This window comes from Lepisma saccharinum, chromosome 17 (assembly GCF_977018435.1).
Source record: "Lepisma saccharinum chromosome 17, izLepSacc3.1, whole genome shotgun sequence".
Classification (NCBI taxonomy): domain Eukaryota; kingdom Metazoa; phylum Arthropoda; class Insecta; order Zygentoma; family Lepismatidae; genus Lepisma; species Lepisma saccharinum.
This window is the reverse complement of record NC_139245.1, coordinates 52,841,668-52,858,050: the sequence shown is the minus strand read 5'-3', so window position 1 is coordinate 52,858,050 and position 16,383 is coordinate 52,841,668. Positions and strand designations below refer to the sequence as shown.

Sequence of the window (16,383 nt, the reverse complement as noted above, 5' to 3'; positions counted from 1 at the left end):
GTTTCATGTGGATAATTTGACCAATGCATCCATTCTTGACGCTCAGACGATATTTTCTGCAACTACCTCTTCTCTCCAGTTCCTTCTCCTTCTTCTCTCCCCTCTTTCCGTTCTGCTTTTATCTCATATCGCCTTCCCTACTTTTCTCGCATCTTATCTCCATCTCACTCTTCTCCACTCCTCTTATCTCCTTCCCTGTCTTAGATTTCCGACTCCACTGCACTATTCTCTCTTTTTTCGTTCTTCTCTTTTTCTCTCCTTTACTCTACTCTCCACTTCCCTCTTCTCGTCTCCTCCCCTCCTCTCGTTTTCCTCCTCTTTTCTCTTCTTTGTTCTTTTTTCCTCATCTCTCCTCGAATCTTTTTCCATTCTCCTCACTACATCTCCTCTCCTCGTCTATCCTATCTTTCTTCTCTCCTCTACTTTTCCTCTTCTCCTTTCGCTTTCTCTTTCTCCTCTCCTATGTGACCTTTCGTTTCCTCTCACCTCTTTTTCTTACTGTCGACTCATCAGCGATGTAATACTAGCAAACCTATTTTTTTATTTCAGAAAGAATTTTGTCATTTGCGATATAATAGTGATATGTTTAATAATATTATACAATAATACTTGTTTATATTTCTTTCGCGTATTTTATAAATATCTATTGTGCATGTGGCAACCCTGAAATTGAGCCTAACTCTGCACGCAACCCACCAACGGCTTGTGTAAATTGGGTTGCCTAGTTTAAAATGTCGTTGTCCTAAAACTTTTGAGAGACACTGTACATAAAATGTACTTAAAACACCAACTCAATCAATCAATCAACTCAAGATATGTTCACTCGAGTAGCCAATCGCCATCTGTGTTCTGACGGCCACAATCGTATAAGAGTCCGCCATATTGGATATATTTGATTTGATATATCTCGGGAATGGTGGCACCTATCAACTTCTGTTTGTTATTTTCAGAAATGTTCCAAATAGGTCCAAATTATTTTCTAGAAGAACTCACTGCTCATAATACTTTATGTTAATAGCGGAAAGTTGAAAGTGTTAATAATTCTAGAACTAAACAATAGTATTTTATATCTTGTAAGCTTACGAGATGTTTGTTAGAAGACTTTAGACGAACTCAACCCTTAATAGCCGATACTATTTTTCATATTTATAAATTTCCCTTAAATAATATTTTTAAAGGAAATACAATGTATATACAAACCAATTTGGTTTTTGAATATGGATTGAAAGAAAAACACATATTCGTTGTTATTAATGACACGAAAATAGTGAAAAATATTTAGAAAATATTTTGATATGAATTTTTCATAAGGTCGTTTCACTTCTTTGGTCAAGTTTCAAACTCGTATTCTTCACATTCGCATTATGTAATTGAAGTAAGATTTTCCTTTCAACACTTGGAACGTTCAATGTACTGTATACTTGCGGCGTACTTTATGATTTCTCTGTAGTTATCACCCCCAAGTAAATAGTATTGTCAGCCATTGAGGTATCCAAGAACTACTGTCACTCTGTACTTCTCCATTAGAAATCAACAGATCTGGGTTATCTACGACTCTATAAGTGCTGGAGGATCTTTCATGATACAGAAATTTTATTATTCTAACATCCTCATGTTGACAAAAGTGAATCAAAATAGCTCATCCTATCCATGTCACAACGAGTACACTAGATGAAACACTTTTCTCTTCATAAACTTTTATTCTCTCGTATAATATCTAAGATACTAAAAGTTCAAATATACAAAACAGTAATTTTGCCTGTAGTATTATATGGATGTGAAACTTGATCTCTTACATTAAAAGAGGAACATAAATTAAGAGTATTTGAAAATGAAATCCTTAGAAAAATATTTTTACCTAAAAGAGATGAGGAGACAGATGAGTGGAGAAGGTTACATAATATAGACCTAGAAAACATGCATTCATGTCCAGATATTATTATAATAATTAAATCAAGAAGACTTAGATGGACACCCCATTTGGCACGAATGGGAGAGGAAAGAAGAGTTTACAGGATTCTTGTTGAGAAACCTGATGGTAAGAGACCTGTAGGAAAACCAAGACGAAGATGGAGGGATAACGTTGAGATGGACCTAAAGGAAATAGGTAAAAATGGAAAAGATTGGATTGATCTTGCCCAGGATAGGGACAGATGGGAGGCTTGTGTTGCTGCGGCCATAAACTTTTGGATTTAAGAATGCTAGAGAGTGAGTGGGGGACGTAAGCTCAGAACTCTTCAGCCTTCATGATCGGATGAGTTAAGGAATTGGAAGTAAAGAAACCGCCTGGTGTAGACATGTTATGAACTTCATTAGCTCTGATGAGTTGATAGCAATCACACTGTGCTACATAGTTTAGTTAGCACTTCAAACTTCAACTGATCCACGTAATGCGACAGCATTTCTGCTTTTGTTTCCTGATGACTAAATAAGTAGGAATGATACAGTATGACATGGGTTTGTCGTCAGATTATTCTTAAAGCTTTAAATATTCTGAAGTCAGGACAGTTCCAATTATTGCATGCGATCAACAAATATTCAAAATATCGAAAGAATTCTGTGGTTCTGGGCTGGCCACAACTATATGGAGACGATAACATGTTGGGAGGCTCCACCTTGAAATGGCTTTCTTAAAATCCACGGTGGTGTTCTTGCTGGAAGAAGTTAGATATAAACTCTGGAGCTAACCAAAAGTACTTCTTACTTGGTACTTCAAAGGATTCATTTCGTAAAGCTTGACATGTGAGGAACTACAACAAATACTCATCAGACTTCAACGTGTGCACTCTACAAACTGCATAAGGATGTATAACTTGTAAATTGTAACGCAGAGGCTGGCTCAAGATACTGCAAATAAGGAATTAAAAAAGCCCAAAACTCTGAGTGTGACAGCTTAAATGTGACACTCTGTTCACCTGTGAAATAACTTCCGTGAAATAAACTTTATTTTATACCTCAAATCTCTGTGCAATCTGCAGTGCAGTTTAACCAAGCACGAGGTACTATACTCTCTCTGTCCCTGGAATCTATGGAGCAAGTGAACATAAGTGAGTCTCTGCGCAAGTAGTAACTCGAGAAAGGGGGCCTCCCCGATGACGCAGCAGTAGCGTCTTCGCTTTGTAATCAAGGGGTCGAAGTTTCGATACCCGGTGGAGGCACATAGTGGTTCGGATCCCACTTTAAACTGTAGATCCAGTCCCGATTAGCCTTACTGTGCTTAAAGTGGACTTAAAACATCAACTCAATCAATAATTCGAGAGGACTCGACCAATGAAAACTTGAGAGAAAACAGGATTGCGTGGAGGAGGAAAGGGACTGCATTTACGAGCTGTTTGCATCAGCGTGTACTGCTTTGCTCCGCTCTCTCACTCTCTCCCCTTCTCTACCGTTATGCTTGGCCTTGCTCCAGAGATTCCCGGGATAGAATAATATGTAGGTGTTTGGAGTTGTATGGTAAATCTTGTCTGTACTACTACCTTGGTGCATAATAGGATTTGAATTGAAGACCTGATCAAAAAGGGAACCGACATAATAAGAAATTCATATCAAAATTCTTGTAAAACAAATTTCAGTATTGTAGTATCATCAATTACAAAAACACATACATATTCGTTTTTGTTTCAAATAATAAAACAATTTAATACTGTATCAATTTCAATAACTCCTACTTTCAGAAATCAAATTAGGCTGTATATAAAATGCATTTGCTTTAAAAATATTTAAGGTAAATTTATAAATATGAAAAAACGTATATTAATGGTTCATTTCGTCTTCTTCGTCGTCAGGCTTCTAAGAAACATCTCGAAACATTACAAATATAAAATACTATTGTTTAGTTCTAGAATTATTAAGACTTTCAACTTCCCGTTATTAACAAAGGATTATAAATAGTGAGTTTTTATTTTTTAAAAAATAGACTTATTAATATAGCTATTATTGAAGTTTTCACTATTTGGAACATTTCTGAAAAAAAGAAACGGAATTTGATAGGTGCCACATTTCCAGAGATATATCAAATCAAGAATATCCAATGTGGCGGACTATTTTCAAGATTGTGGCCGTTAGAACGCAGATGGCGATTGGCTACACGACTGAACATATCTTAAGCGGTACAACAATTAATTATACAAAGTCTCTTTATTCTATTAAAAAGTCAATGATTCCATACTTAACCGCCGGACTGTGATGAAGAAACACATTTTGGGTGCTATCTTCCATTTGGAAACACATTTTATGGTGTACCCTTAATTAAAGTACATTAAAACTTATATCGTTTTAAAGCTTATAAAATAGGCTACGACGTTTATTCTAAACAATTTCTTGTCATTTAATTTGTTCAAAATTTAAAAGGCAAACACTTTAAAAGGTACTTGAAAAATTTCACTTTTTGAAGATTATTTTTTAAATTACGGCAAAACCAGCGACATTATCAGAACATTAGACATAGACATTATCTCTTTTGTATCCCATCTATTGAGAATTAAGAGTAAAAAAAAGATGACCTGCCTACGACGATTGGTTACGGAGATATTGGTCAATAACTGAGAGTCTGCGAAATTGATTTTTTGGGGGGGTGGTCTGGTGGGAAGCACCGCGAGGAGGTTCATTTTTGGTTTTGCACTTCTAGTAGTGTTCTAACATCTGAAAAAAATCAGCTTGTACGGAATTATTCCCGACATAAAACCTTTACTGACTTGGCTAATTGAAGTGCTGCGGGAGAAGATTTCCCTCGGAAAACGCTAGATAGCGTATGGGATTTGATAACTTATTTGCTCGAGCGAATAACGCTCGAACAGACAAATCAAGCGGTGTATACTCGAAGCAAAGTAGTACAAATACAACTGTATTTTTTCTCTAGTATTGGACCCTAAAATATAAATCGTGAAGTAAAAACGCAGTTAAATTGAACATAGTGAACATAGTCATCATCTCCATGTTAAAATGTCGTTTAGTTTATCTTATCAAGTGCTGTATGAAAATAGATAATTGTGGGCTGAAACTACCAAGGTTGATATTTTACATATAATGTGTCTACGATTATTCTCACATTAAAATGATAATCCATTGCATACCCTCGAAGGTGGGAGACTCAGAGCGTACAAGCGAGCGAAACTGGTCCCATGCATTACTCTAACGCCAATTATATAGATAACAATGAATGATTGAATATTTAATTTTGGTTTTATTAGAGTTCAATTCATTTTACTTTAAATGAAGTTAAATTCTTGAATTTCTGTTCCGTCCTTGCAGACATAACGATTTGCCGTGGAACATTCGGAAGTTCTTGAGGAACCAACTCCGCAACTTCCACTTCAACGAAGACCTCCGCCCAGAGGAGCCTTGGTCGAAAAGCTCGTGGTCGCACACGGATCTCTACAGGCTGCGGCACGGGATGGTTGGTGCTCAGGTAAGGATCAGGCACTTACGTCGAGAAACTCTCTCTAATGCATGCGATATTTATTTATTTATCACCTATATCAGAGCTCTGGCTCCAATTACAATAGGTACACAAAGAGTAAAGAAACAATTCAAAAATTGCGATTACAAGAATACAATACAACAGAGGAAGAAAAAAGGGGAAACATAACTACATAAAAATTGCGTAAAAAATACGAGTATATATTTTATGCAGTTAATAAATATAATAAATGATATTTACACAAGTATAACCACATACATATCTATATACAGACATTCATAACTATGCTCACATAACATTATATACACACATAATTATATTTACGTACATACTCATGTACACAGAAACATATATAATTCTTTAGGGGTTTAATTTATTCTTAATGTTCTTTAAAGAATAGACAGGAATTACTTGAAAGACATAGCGAAGTCAAGTCTCCGCCGTTCCTGACTATTTCATTGTGCTTAATACATAGTCTGAGAATGTGCGAATTCTGGTGTATTGTTGAGTGAGATTTGCAGTAATAAAAACGTTGCCTGAACCGTAACATGTTCTTCTTAGCTTTAAAATTTAATGCTTGGAGACTGGGACTGTCGACTAGCCCGTCAACTAACTTAACTGTATATAAAAATAACTGATGTGATACCACATTCCATATGTACAAAGGTATAACGTTGAATTCACTGGGTAGTTTGTATGATACCTAATCCTGATAATATGATATGTTGTATTTTTTGTAATGCAATTAACGAAGAAATTTATCTTTTTGCTATTGCATTGTATGCAATTTGACCAAACTACGCTTGCATATTCTAATTTGGTTCGAACAAGGCAATTAAACTGGCTTGCCAGTGCTCTTTCACTATGTGTGTCTTGTGAATATCTAATTAAGATCCCTAAAGTTCTGTAAGCATCATTACAAATTTGATCAATATGTGTTCCAAAAGATAATTCTTTGAGAAGAGCCATTTGGACTTACCTCACAAATGCGTATTCTCCGTTAACGTTATACGAGCCTGACTTGGGTTATTCTTGGAATATATTATTACAGAAGGATATACCATATTATTCACTTTAATATATTACTGGTTGTTAAAGTATTTTCATTTTAATATTGATTAAAACAAATCGCTTTATTTTACTTCCCTTCTTGTGCCACTTTTGGCTGATTTGCGAAGACGAGGATGGCTGATGATATGATGAAATTCATGAATGAACACTCACAAATATCCATGCCCTGGCCAGGATTCGAACCCGGGATACTTGGCGTTAGTACATGTGATCCACGCCAGTGGCTGTCAGTATTAAATATTCATAATTTGTTTGCATGTGCTTAGAATTTATTTACATATATTTAGAATAAATTTACATATCATTGCATATTTATAACTTTTATGAATATATAATTATTTACGTATTTTATGAAATATATGTATAGAAGGTAATTAGTGGTACTAAATGTTATGCATATGATGTTATGTTCATTACTGCAAAGTGTATAATGTATAAAACGATAATATTAATAAAAAAAGACGGTCCCGGTACTCGAACCCCCGATATGTAATGATAATAATTATAGTGTACTAAGGAATAATGTTATATGGTTATAGTGTACTATTTAATAATAATAATGAATGGTATATGTTATGAAAGACGGCGGTCCGACACGCTAGACAGAAGACGGTGAACTCCGCGCAGGTAGACGAGAAAGGAATTTGAGGGATGTGCGGTCAAGGTCAAATGACGTCAGAACGCCAGAACAAAGAAAGAACCCGATTGAACAATCAGAACAGATTTTTCCAAGGTCAACTAGAACGAAAGAATAGGAGAAAGGTATTCAACGCCATAGGGCAGGGAAGGGATTGAACCGGATAAGAAAAGATGTCTGGGAATGTGCGGTCAAGTCCAAACTCCGAAGCTATGCGTAGCTTTCCAGAACCGGTTTCCGCTGCCAATTAATATTCCGCTCAGTGTTGCCCCAAGGCACAGCATGCTGTAGCGCGGGTTTTAGGGTAGAATATTTGCAAGTTAGAACAGATTTCTGTCAAAGGTTACAGAGAACACAAGAAAATAGCATTTTGGGATATTATTAGTTAATATTTGTACCTATTAGTGGAACTAACTAATAGGTACAAATAGTAACTTTATACACCTTCATACACTCTTAATAACAAAACTTTGATATATAAATTAGTAACAAATTGTTAAAAATTAAATTAAACTAAAAATAATTAGTTTTGTTTCTTAAATAAATATAAAGTAGTAAAAATACTAAACAAATAATTCCTTCTTTTGCTATAAAATAAACCAAACAGTGTAAACCAGTTGTTAGTGGCTAAATAAGATAAAAACATAAAATTTGAAGGCAGTAACAATATTTTTTTAAAAAATACTGTTTTTTACCTAACTTTGTAAATTAAATACTAGAACATTTTGTCAAATTATAAAAAAATATACCAATTTATTTGGTATTTGTACTATAGTCAAGGAAAATGTTACTTAAACTTGGCTAGTACAGTAAATCTGAGAGTTTTAGCTTTATTTGTCCATAACTGAACACTTGTTAATCTCGCCAAACACAATCTTTACCTCAATTTTGAAAGCTAGCTGAACTTTAGCGTTTCGAATTACATATAGTGAAGGCCTCTATAGTGGTAAAATACACACAATCTGTAAAAATTTGGAAATGTTTTCTCCTCCGTCGAACCAGATCAAAAGTGTTTTCAAGTGTTTCAATATATTTCTTAACATAATTAAGTTTTCAAGGAAAGAATACCTTGTGCCCAGATAGCTTAGTTGGTATAGCGTTTGGCTTTTAACTTATCTATCCCAGGTTCGAGTTCCTGTCTGGGTGATTACAATTTTTAAATTTTGTCATCGGATCTTGTGCAGAATGGATATAAAATATGTTTAGATTATTATTTATCTTCAAATTTTGCAAAGAAGCTTTTAAGTTTCTCAAATATCAGCATCTTTAGCTAACAGTACAGCATAACCAGTATTTTTATGATAGAAATATTCTGGTGGTAGAACCTACAATTACTGTAATGTCTCTGTGGTATTAACTTATATGCAACCCATAACTTTTGGGACTTTTTCTCTTCCGTTACATTTCTTCGCCATTTAACCTTAGCGTCGCGATTAGCCTCAGAAGCAGAAAAAAAACGAAATCTTATATTTGTTCTCTTTATATCCCTGAAACCACCTATACTATAGGACTACATTTAATGAATTTTGCAGTCTTCCTGTTTGATCTGTTAAATAATCCAGTCAATAAAAATATACTTTCATAGAAAAATCTGTTTTTCAGATACTTCAATCGGATAATCTGCTTTTGCGTACTTTCTCAGAAATATAGACAACTACAGTTCTTTATAAATTTAGCACCTGATATAGAATAAATAAAATAAATCAAGTCTAGTTAGAGTTGATCTCTAAGTACTTCTGGTACATGTAGTTACTTGAAAAAGCAAATAATTGGGTGTATAAAAGATAGCATTCTTGTGAAACAGTAAAAAATCAACCTTATTTTAACGTAGCATTAGTTGTAAGTGCTTCTTGCAGGTTAACAAGGCTCTGGCGTGTGGTCCCTCCTCACCTACAATCATCTGTAAAATTCGTGTTATATAATTTGTCGATATACATGCTAAGTCCCTAGTTACAGTCTAAGCGTTTAGCTTAAGTAAGTGTATTTTAGTACTCGGAGACATAGAGTGATCTTAGAGTAAAAAGTAAACCTCGTATAACCTAACAAATGCAAATAACCCAGGTAATGACACACCATAAATTATTCTTCAGTCACTCAAGAAAGCCAGTAATACTTCAAAAGTACCCTGAAAAGGGATATAAGGCTAAATAATTATTCTAGGGTACTGAAAAAGGTTTGGAAAATGGATCTAAGCCCCCTAAGCCGTCTGTTAACTTCATATTGTTATATTTAAGGGGAAAAAACACAATATTAGTAAGCGTCCAGATATCGACCCCTCGGTAAAAGGGTTTCAGTCCTCATAGACACATAATAATTTTCTTTACAGTAAAGGTTTGGCCTCCTATAAGGGCAAATAGTCGAAATGTTAAACATTTCGTGTACTTCATACGGTAAGCCTTAGATAAAAATACAATAACAGCGTTACAGACATAAAAGTTAAGCAAGCTTTGATATTCTAGTGGCACATAAGTATAAAATATCCTTTAAAATACTCTGACAGATAGTTGTGGGTTATCTGAGATCGAAATTTTCAAGCCCTCCCTCCTGCATAAATAGGCTCTAGAATTCACTAAGCCTCAAAATAATATTGGGTACATAAGATAAAAAGCAGATAAAGAGTGGTACTAATCGCATCATCTCCAAAACAGCAGCAAAAAAACTTATATATTTAGAAAACTTTACCTAGTATAACAGTAACAAAAATACTCAGCAAACACTAAAATAAACAAACTTTCCTACGTAGCAGGCGTAACCTGCCCTAAATTAATATAGAAATACAAAACCAAAAATAGCATAGTGGAAATCCGTAAACCCTAATAATAATAATAATATATTCTGTAGCTTAAATTTTAGCTAAAGTACTTTTTCTTTAGTGTTTTTGAAAAGATTTAAATAAATACTAAAGTCAAAGTTAAAAATTTGTGAATGTATGTGTGATACAAAGAAAAAAAATAATAGAAACCCTGCAAAAGAATAAGTAAAAAAGTTGAAAACATTTCTTTGTGCATCCAACATGTAACAAAATATACTTCCTGAATGGATTAAATTGTGTTATTTGAGTAATAATAAACCTAAACTTGTAAAATAAACAGACACAACTCGACAAAACAAACTTTGTGTGTCTAAAATGTAACTAAAAGTCTTTCCTGAACAGATTGAATTGTGTTATTTGAGTAGAAATAGGTATAAACTTGTAAAATAATATGTTAAAAGTTGTAAAAATATAATTGCCACACCAAAATGTAATAAGAAATGTTGCCTGAATAGATGAAAATGTGTTATTTGAGTAAAAAATAAGCATAAACTTGTAATGAAAGAGCAGAACTTGACAAAACACACAGTGTGCGTCCAAAAAATCTTGCCTAAAGGTGTTATTTGAAAACTTAGAAAATATCCAAACAAAACTTGACAAAACACACGTTTAAATCGTGTTATTTTGATAAAAAAATAAGGATAAGGTTTGAAAAGGTTTGACATAAAGTTAAAGTTTGGTAAAAAGAAAATCAATATTATATTAAAAATCACACCGTAAGAGAGATTCACTAGTTAAACAAACATCCTGTTGGTTATAAACCAATAATCAAATTGCCCGAGGTTCATCACCCCGTGAAAAATGTAAATAGTGAAAACTTTAGGTACATAAACATGTAAAATAATAAGTAAAAAGTTGAAAAATTTCTTTCCGAGTCTAAAATAAAATAAGAAAATGTTGCCTAAATAGATGAAATTGTGTTATTTGAGTAAAAATCGATCTAAACTTGTAAAATTATTAGTTAAAAGTTGAAAAAATATTTCTGTGAGTCTAAAACATATTAAAAATGATTCCTGAATAGATGAAATTGCGTTATTTTGGCAAAAATAAACATACACTTGTAAAATAATAAATTAAAAGTTGAAAAAACGTCTCTGTGAGTTTAAAATAAAATAAAAAGTCTTGCCCAAATAGATAAAATTGTGATATTTGAGTAAAAATAAAAAAGTAAAGTAAAGTAAAGTAAAAACTTGTAAAATATTTGACATATAGTCAACGTTTGATAAAAATAAACTCAATATTATGTTAAAAAGACGCAGTAACATAACTTTACTAATTAAATGAATAATCAAAGGGTCCGAGGTTCGACACCCCGTCATAAAAGCCAATAATAAACACTTTAGGCCCCGTTTTTAATAGCTCTCCCTTTTTCCTAGTACACATAAAAAACACTTACCCTTCGTTCTCCTTGTTCAAGTAAAGTTCTCGCTCCAATGTAATTGGGTATCAAAAAATTCTTTTCTCTTATGTTCTCGGTAACCTTGGGCTAATTTGACAGAAACCTGTTTTGACATGCAAATGTTCTACCCGAAAATCCAAGCTACAGCATCCTGTGGCTTGGGGCAACACTGAGCTGAATATTAATTGGCAGCGGAAACCGGATCTGGAAAGCAACGCATAGCTTCATAGTTTGGCCTTGACCGCACATTCCCAGACATCCTTTGTTGTCTAGTTCAATCCCTTCCCTGCCCTATGGCGTTGAATACCTTTCTCCTATTCTTGCATTCTAGTTGACCTTGGAAAATCTGTTCTGATTGTTCAATCGGGTTCTTTCTTTGTTCTGGCGTTCTGACGTCATTTGATCTTAACCACACATCCCCCAAATTCCTTTCTCGTCTACCTGCGCGGAGTTCACCGTCTTCTGTCTAGCGTGTCGGACCGCCGTCTTTCATAACATATACCATTCATTATTATTAAATAGTACACTATAACCATATAACATTATTACTTAGTACACTATAATTATTATCATTACATATCGGGGGTTCGAGTACCGGGACCGTCTTCTTTCGTACCATTACTTACATTCATAGCAATTCATAAACGGTAAAATCTTATTTTCAATATTATAAACATTAATATTATCGTTTTATACATTACATTTTTTGCAGTAATGAACATAACATCATATGCATAACATTTAGTACCACTAATTACCTTCTATATACATATTTTTTATAAAATAAATAATTATATATTCATAAAAGTTATATATATGCAAATACATCAATTAAAATTATTCTAATGATACGTAAAGTTATTCTAAATACATGCAAATAAATTCTAAGCACATGCAAACAAATTATGAATATTAAATACCGACAGCTACTGGCGCAGATCACATCTACTGGCGTTGTAGCGCGATGTGCTAACTTTCCGACACAGGGGTTGGCCTTTTACGTTCCTAAAAAATGGTAGTTGTTCTTTTCATATCATCACTTCCTATTCATTTACTATTCATACCCACATTTTAATCTTTGATTTGCTTTTTTAAAAACACGATATTGCTGCATTAATACAGGGTGGTTCAAATATCCCAGGACATCCTATTTTCTCAGAAACGGATGTGAAATGGGAGATCCAACTTCACCTGGATACATCAGGGAAGGGGCCTACGTATGAAGGTTCTTCTGGAACATGACCGCCATCTTGTAGTCCGCCATATTGGTTCGAGATCAAAATTTTCAAATTACAATTAGGTCATGTGAGGTATCAAAAGACATTACGATTTTCAAAGAAATGCAATGCTGTAATTAGTTTTGTTAGAACTGTAACAGTACAAAATTTACTGACATTGAAAGACGGCAACCACCTGTGTGTCCTAAAGGATGTGCTCAATGTGTTTCCCATTCTTCCGAACACACTCTTCGAGGCGCGATATCCACTTTGCATAGACTCGCATGAGCGTCGTTTGGGTATTTGATCAAAGGCCCGCATGATGAGTGAGCGTCGCAGATTGTCTCGGAGCACACAAGACGTTTCAAGTAACCCCATAGAGAAACAGGAGAGTAATTTCGGGAGATCTTGGTGGCCATTCAACGTGACCAGGCCGGCCAACAAACAGAATATGTGCCAACTTTCATTGTCAATAACTTCTGTACCGTTACAGTTCACACAAAAATAATTACAGCATTGCATTTCTTGGAAATATCTAGTGTGTTTTGATACCCCACATGGCTACCTTGCCATTGGAAAGTTTAACCTCTATCCAATATAGCCTACCTCAAGATGGCGGCCTTGTTCCAAAAACACCCTCACACATGGGTTACTTACCCTGATGTGCCCAGGAGAATTTGGATCTGCCATTAACTCATCTGCTTCAGAGAAAGAAGGGTGCCAGAGACTTTTAAATCGTCCTGTATATCCTCGACTTTTCTATACAATGAATGTTATCTCTTGGTATAAAATAACAATTGAAGCATCTAAATGTCTAGAACGTGTTAAAGTATAGCACAGAAGGAACATTGTACTTATGACCTTCCCAATAGCGTAGTGGTAACGTCATCGGCTTGTAATCAACAGATCCCTAGTACGATTGCCGCTGGAGGCACATAGTAGTAGCCACCCCTGGTTAGCCTACCTTCACATAAAGTGGGCTTAAAACAAAAAGTGAAAATGAAATAATGTAAAGCAAACTAACGTAAAATAATCAACACCGAAATATATCATTAAAAGAATGAAAGTATATTGCAAATATTCAAATTAATCCAGTCTTATTTTAGCACTCAGTTGTGGTGATTACAATGATTGATTTGTGATGAGACACCGCTAAGTTCATTAATAATTTTTAAAGGTGACTGATAATAATCATAAATTCAAATTCAATTTTCCATAAATAAGCCAAACCATAGAACCTGTGAAGATTTTCAGCATAATTACTTCGTATGGAATGAAAACATTGTGAGTCCTAGAAAAATACAATGATATTCTCGCTTCATTAGTTGCCTGATTTTGTGTCGTAATAATGACATCACGTATAGTTTGTAATAAATGATGAATTGTTCTTTGAGGATGACATGCATATTTTGTGTCTCCTATTAGTTTATGCATGTAAGGAATCAAACGGATGTTTATACATCTGCTAATATTCCTGATATCACTGCTTAAAATTGTAATCGGGCGGTAATCAGTGACCATTTTGGGTTTATTTTTTTTTGAATGAATGAATACCACTATGCCTTTTCGACTTAAAGACCCTAATTTTCCACTCATTAAAACTTCGTTTATCCATTGCGTGAAAACATCCCCAAAGAGATTCGAAAATGTTTCATAAAAGTCAAAAGGCAAACCATTCTCTGCCGTTGATTTATTTCTGGGTGCTTTGAAAACTGCATTTCTGACTTCGATGTTGGTGAAGGGTTTACTAATGCCTTTTCGTTCTTCTTCCGTTAGTCTTTCTGTTACTTGATTCCGGAACTCCCAAACTGGTTCTATGGGAGTAGAGTATTAGCTTGACCCTTTAATTGTTAATAATATTGTAGAAATATGCTCACCCACTCCGCCACGGGGGCCGGCTAGAAAGTATTGACCCTCAGATAATTTTCTGTAAAAATTTTGTGTATTGTGCCAGTGGGAAATAATTAGTTAAGTGGACCATTAAAGTAACAACTTTTCTCCTGAGATTTCGGCCTGTATACGGGACCGGTGGTCACCCACCATCGTGAGGAATTTGGGGAGCTACGAATATATAGCGTAACCTGGTCATGAACGCCTAGAACAACGACTGGATTGATGATGACCACATCTGTCAGGCATTTGGGAGTGTGGCCGGCAGTCGGTAGGGAGCAAACGCCAAATCTAAATACTAAGAACTTTAAACTCGGTTGTCCTAACCTATAAATTTCTAGACCTACAATTCCGCTGAGGCCTAATAATTCATACATGGTTAGGTTAGGTTAGTAGGGCTAGATTTATATCTCTTAGCATTTAGTTTTGGCGTTTGGTGGAAGCTGGGTGTGACCCGCACCAGGCTCGTCGGTAGGTAGGCCTTGGCCCTCAAGGACTGTTGCGCTACGGGTTATTACATATGGTTTTCCAAAAGTTCCTTCCAACATTTAAATTCTCTATAACTTTGTAACGAACAGATATATTTCAGTACAATATACTTAAGAGCAGCCCTTAAAGTTTAACCTGGTAACACTGCATATCTGTCATCATCAGCGCCACGCCATTCACATCTATATATTCCTACAATCTCGTCCTGAATCCGAAATGCCCTTGATGACAGCATACCTATATCTTTTGATCTGATGTCATTCTGGTCTCTTGGCTTTTCCGCGTACACTTCGGTCTTGACATATCCCCACAGCCAAAAGTCACACGGAGCGAGGTCTGGCAACCTTGCGGGCCATGATGTGGATCCTCTGCGGCCAATCCACGTGCATTTTGAATCGACGCCATCTTTGATTCACCTGATCGCTTGCAATTGTTACGGCTTTATTCTTATGCAAAATGTTGAGAAATGTAAAGCTGTTGTATTACGCATTTATTATTCCGCCAATCAGCGTTTACATGAAAGAAGCGTTTAACCTGTATTTAACCAGATGGATCAACTGATAACTGTAACTTGTAAATTGGTTCCAATAAAGTTTAGTTGAGTTGAGTTGACTTGTAAATTGGAGGAGTGAATTTTCATGGTGGTATCGTTTGGATTCTGTGTGAATAGCGTGTTGAATTGTTTGTTTTTTTAGTTTGAGATCTAATTAATTGAAGTTTGATTTGAGAATAATAGTTCTAGAGTTACAAGATTAAATCTCTCTATACATTTTATATTTGATATGTGAAAGAGAAAAGCGAAATAAAAACGCTTGTGATTTCCCAAGATGGCTCAGGATGTGAAGATTAATGAGGAAAATTTAATACAAGCTATCCAGAGTGATATGAATGTGATTGTACCTGAACAGTTAGCGGAAATGGAAGTTAGTGATAAGACTTCTTTCAAAAGAGGTCGATCTAATGAAGAATGCACGGAACCTGAAGTGGAGAAAAACCCAAAAAATCCGAAAGTAAGTGCAAGTACAAAGGTTGGTGTTGCTAAATATAGAAATGAGGCATATGATATGTCTTTATATTATGAGGGACATCAAGGCCCATATATCGTGTTGGTGGACAGTACATTACCTGGATCACAGAGCTTGAATACGGTAAAATTAGGTTATAATTTGTGTAAGGAGAAGGTTGATGTTGAATTCGTTAAACAAAGTGGTTTGAAGCAGGCAAAATTGACATTTCGCACAGCATATGATGCAAATAAATTTGCTAAAAATGAATTCATCAAGGAAAAATACCATTTAGAAGCCAGAATTCCTAAAGGTCTTTTAGTGAGAGAAGGATTAATATATGGTGTACCTACCGACATCCCAGTAGACGAGATAATCGAAGACATTAGAGCTGAAGTTCCAATAATAGATGTAATAAGGATGAAGAAAACTTTTTTCAATGAAG

At 34.9% G+C, this 16,383-nt stretch overlaps 1 protein-coding gene across 1 annotated transcript in view; it reads left to right on the top strand.

The window, feature by feature from the left end:
- The first annotated feature begins 4,497 nt into the window (after positions 1–4,497).
- Positions 4,498–16,383, top strand: part of LOC146001416 (dipeptidase 1-like) — a 123,069-nt gene continuing 111,183 nt past the window's right edge. Inside the window, 2 exon segments of the mRNA XM_083138735.1 lie at positions 4,498–4,547; positions 5,251–5,407. Of these exon segments, the coding sequence (XP_082994861.1) occupies positions 4,498–4,547; positions 5,251–5,407 (207 nt within the window).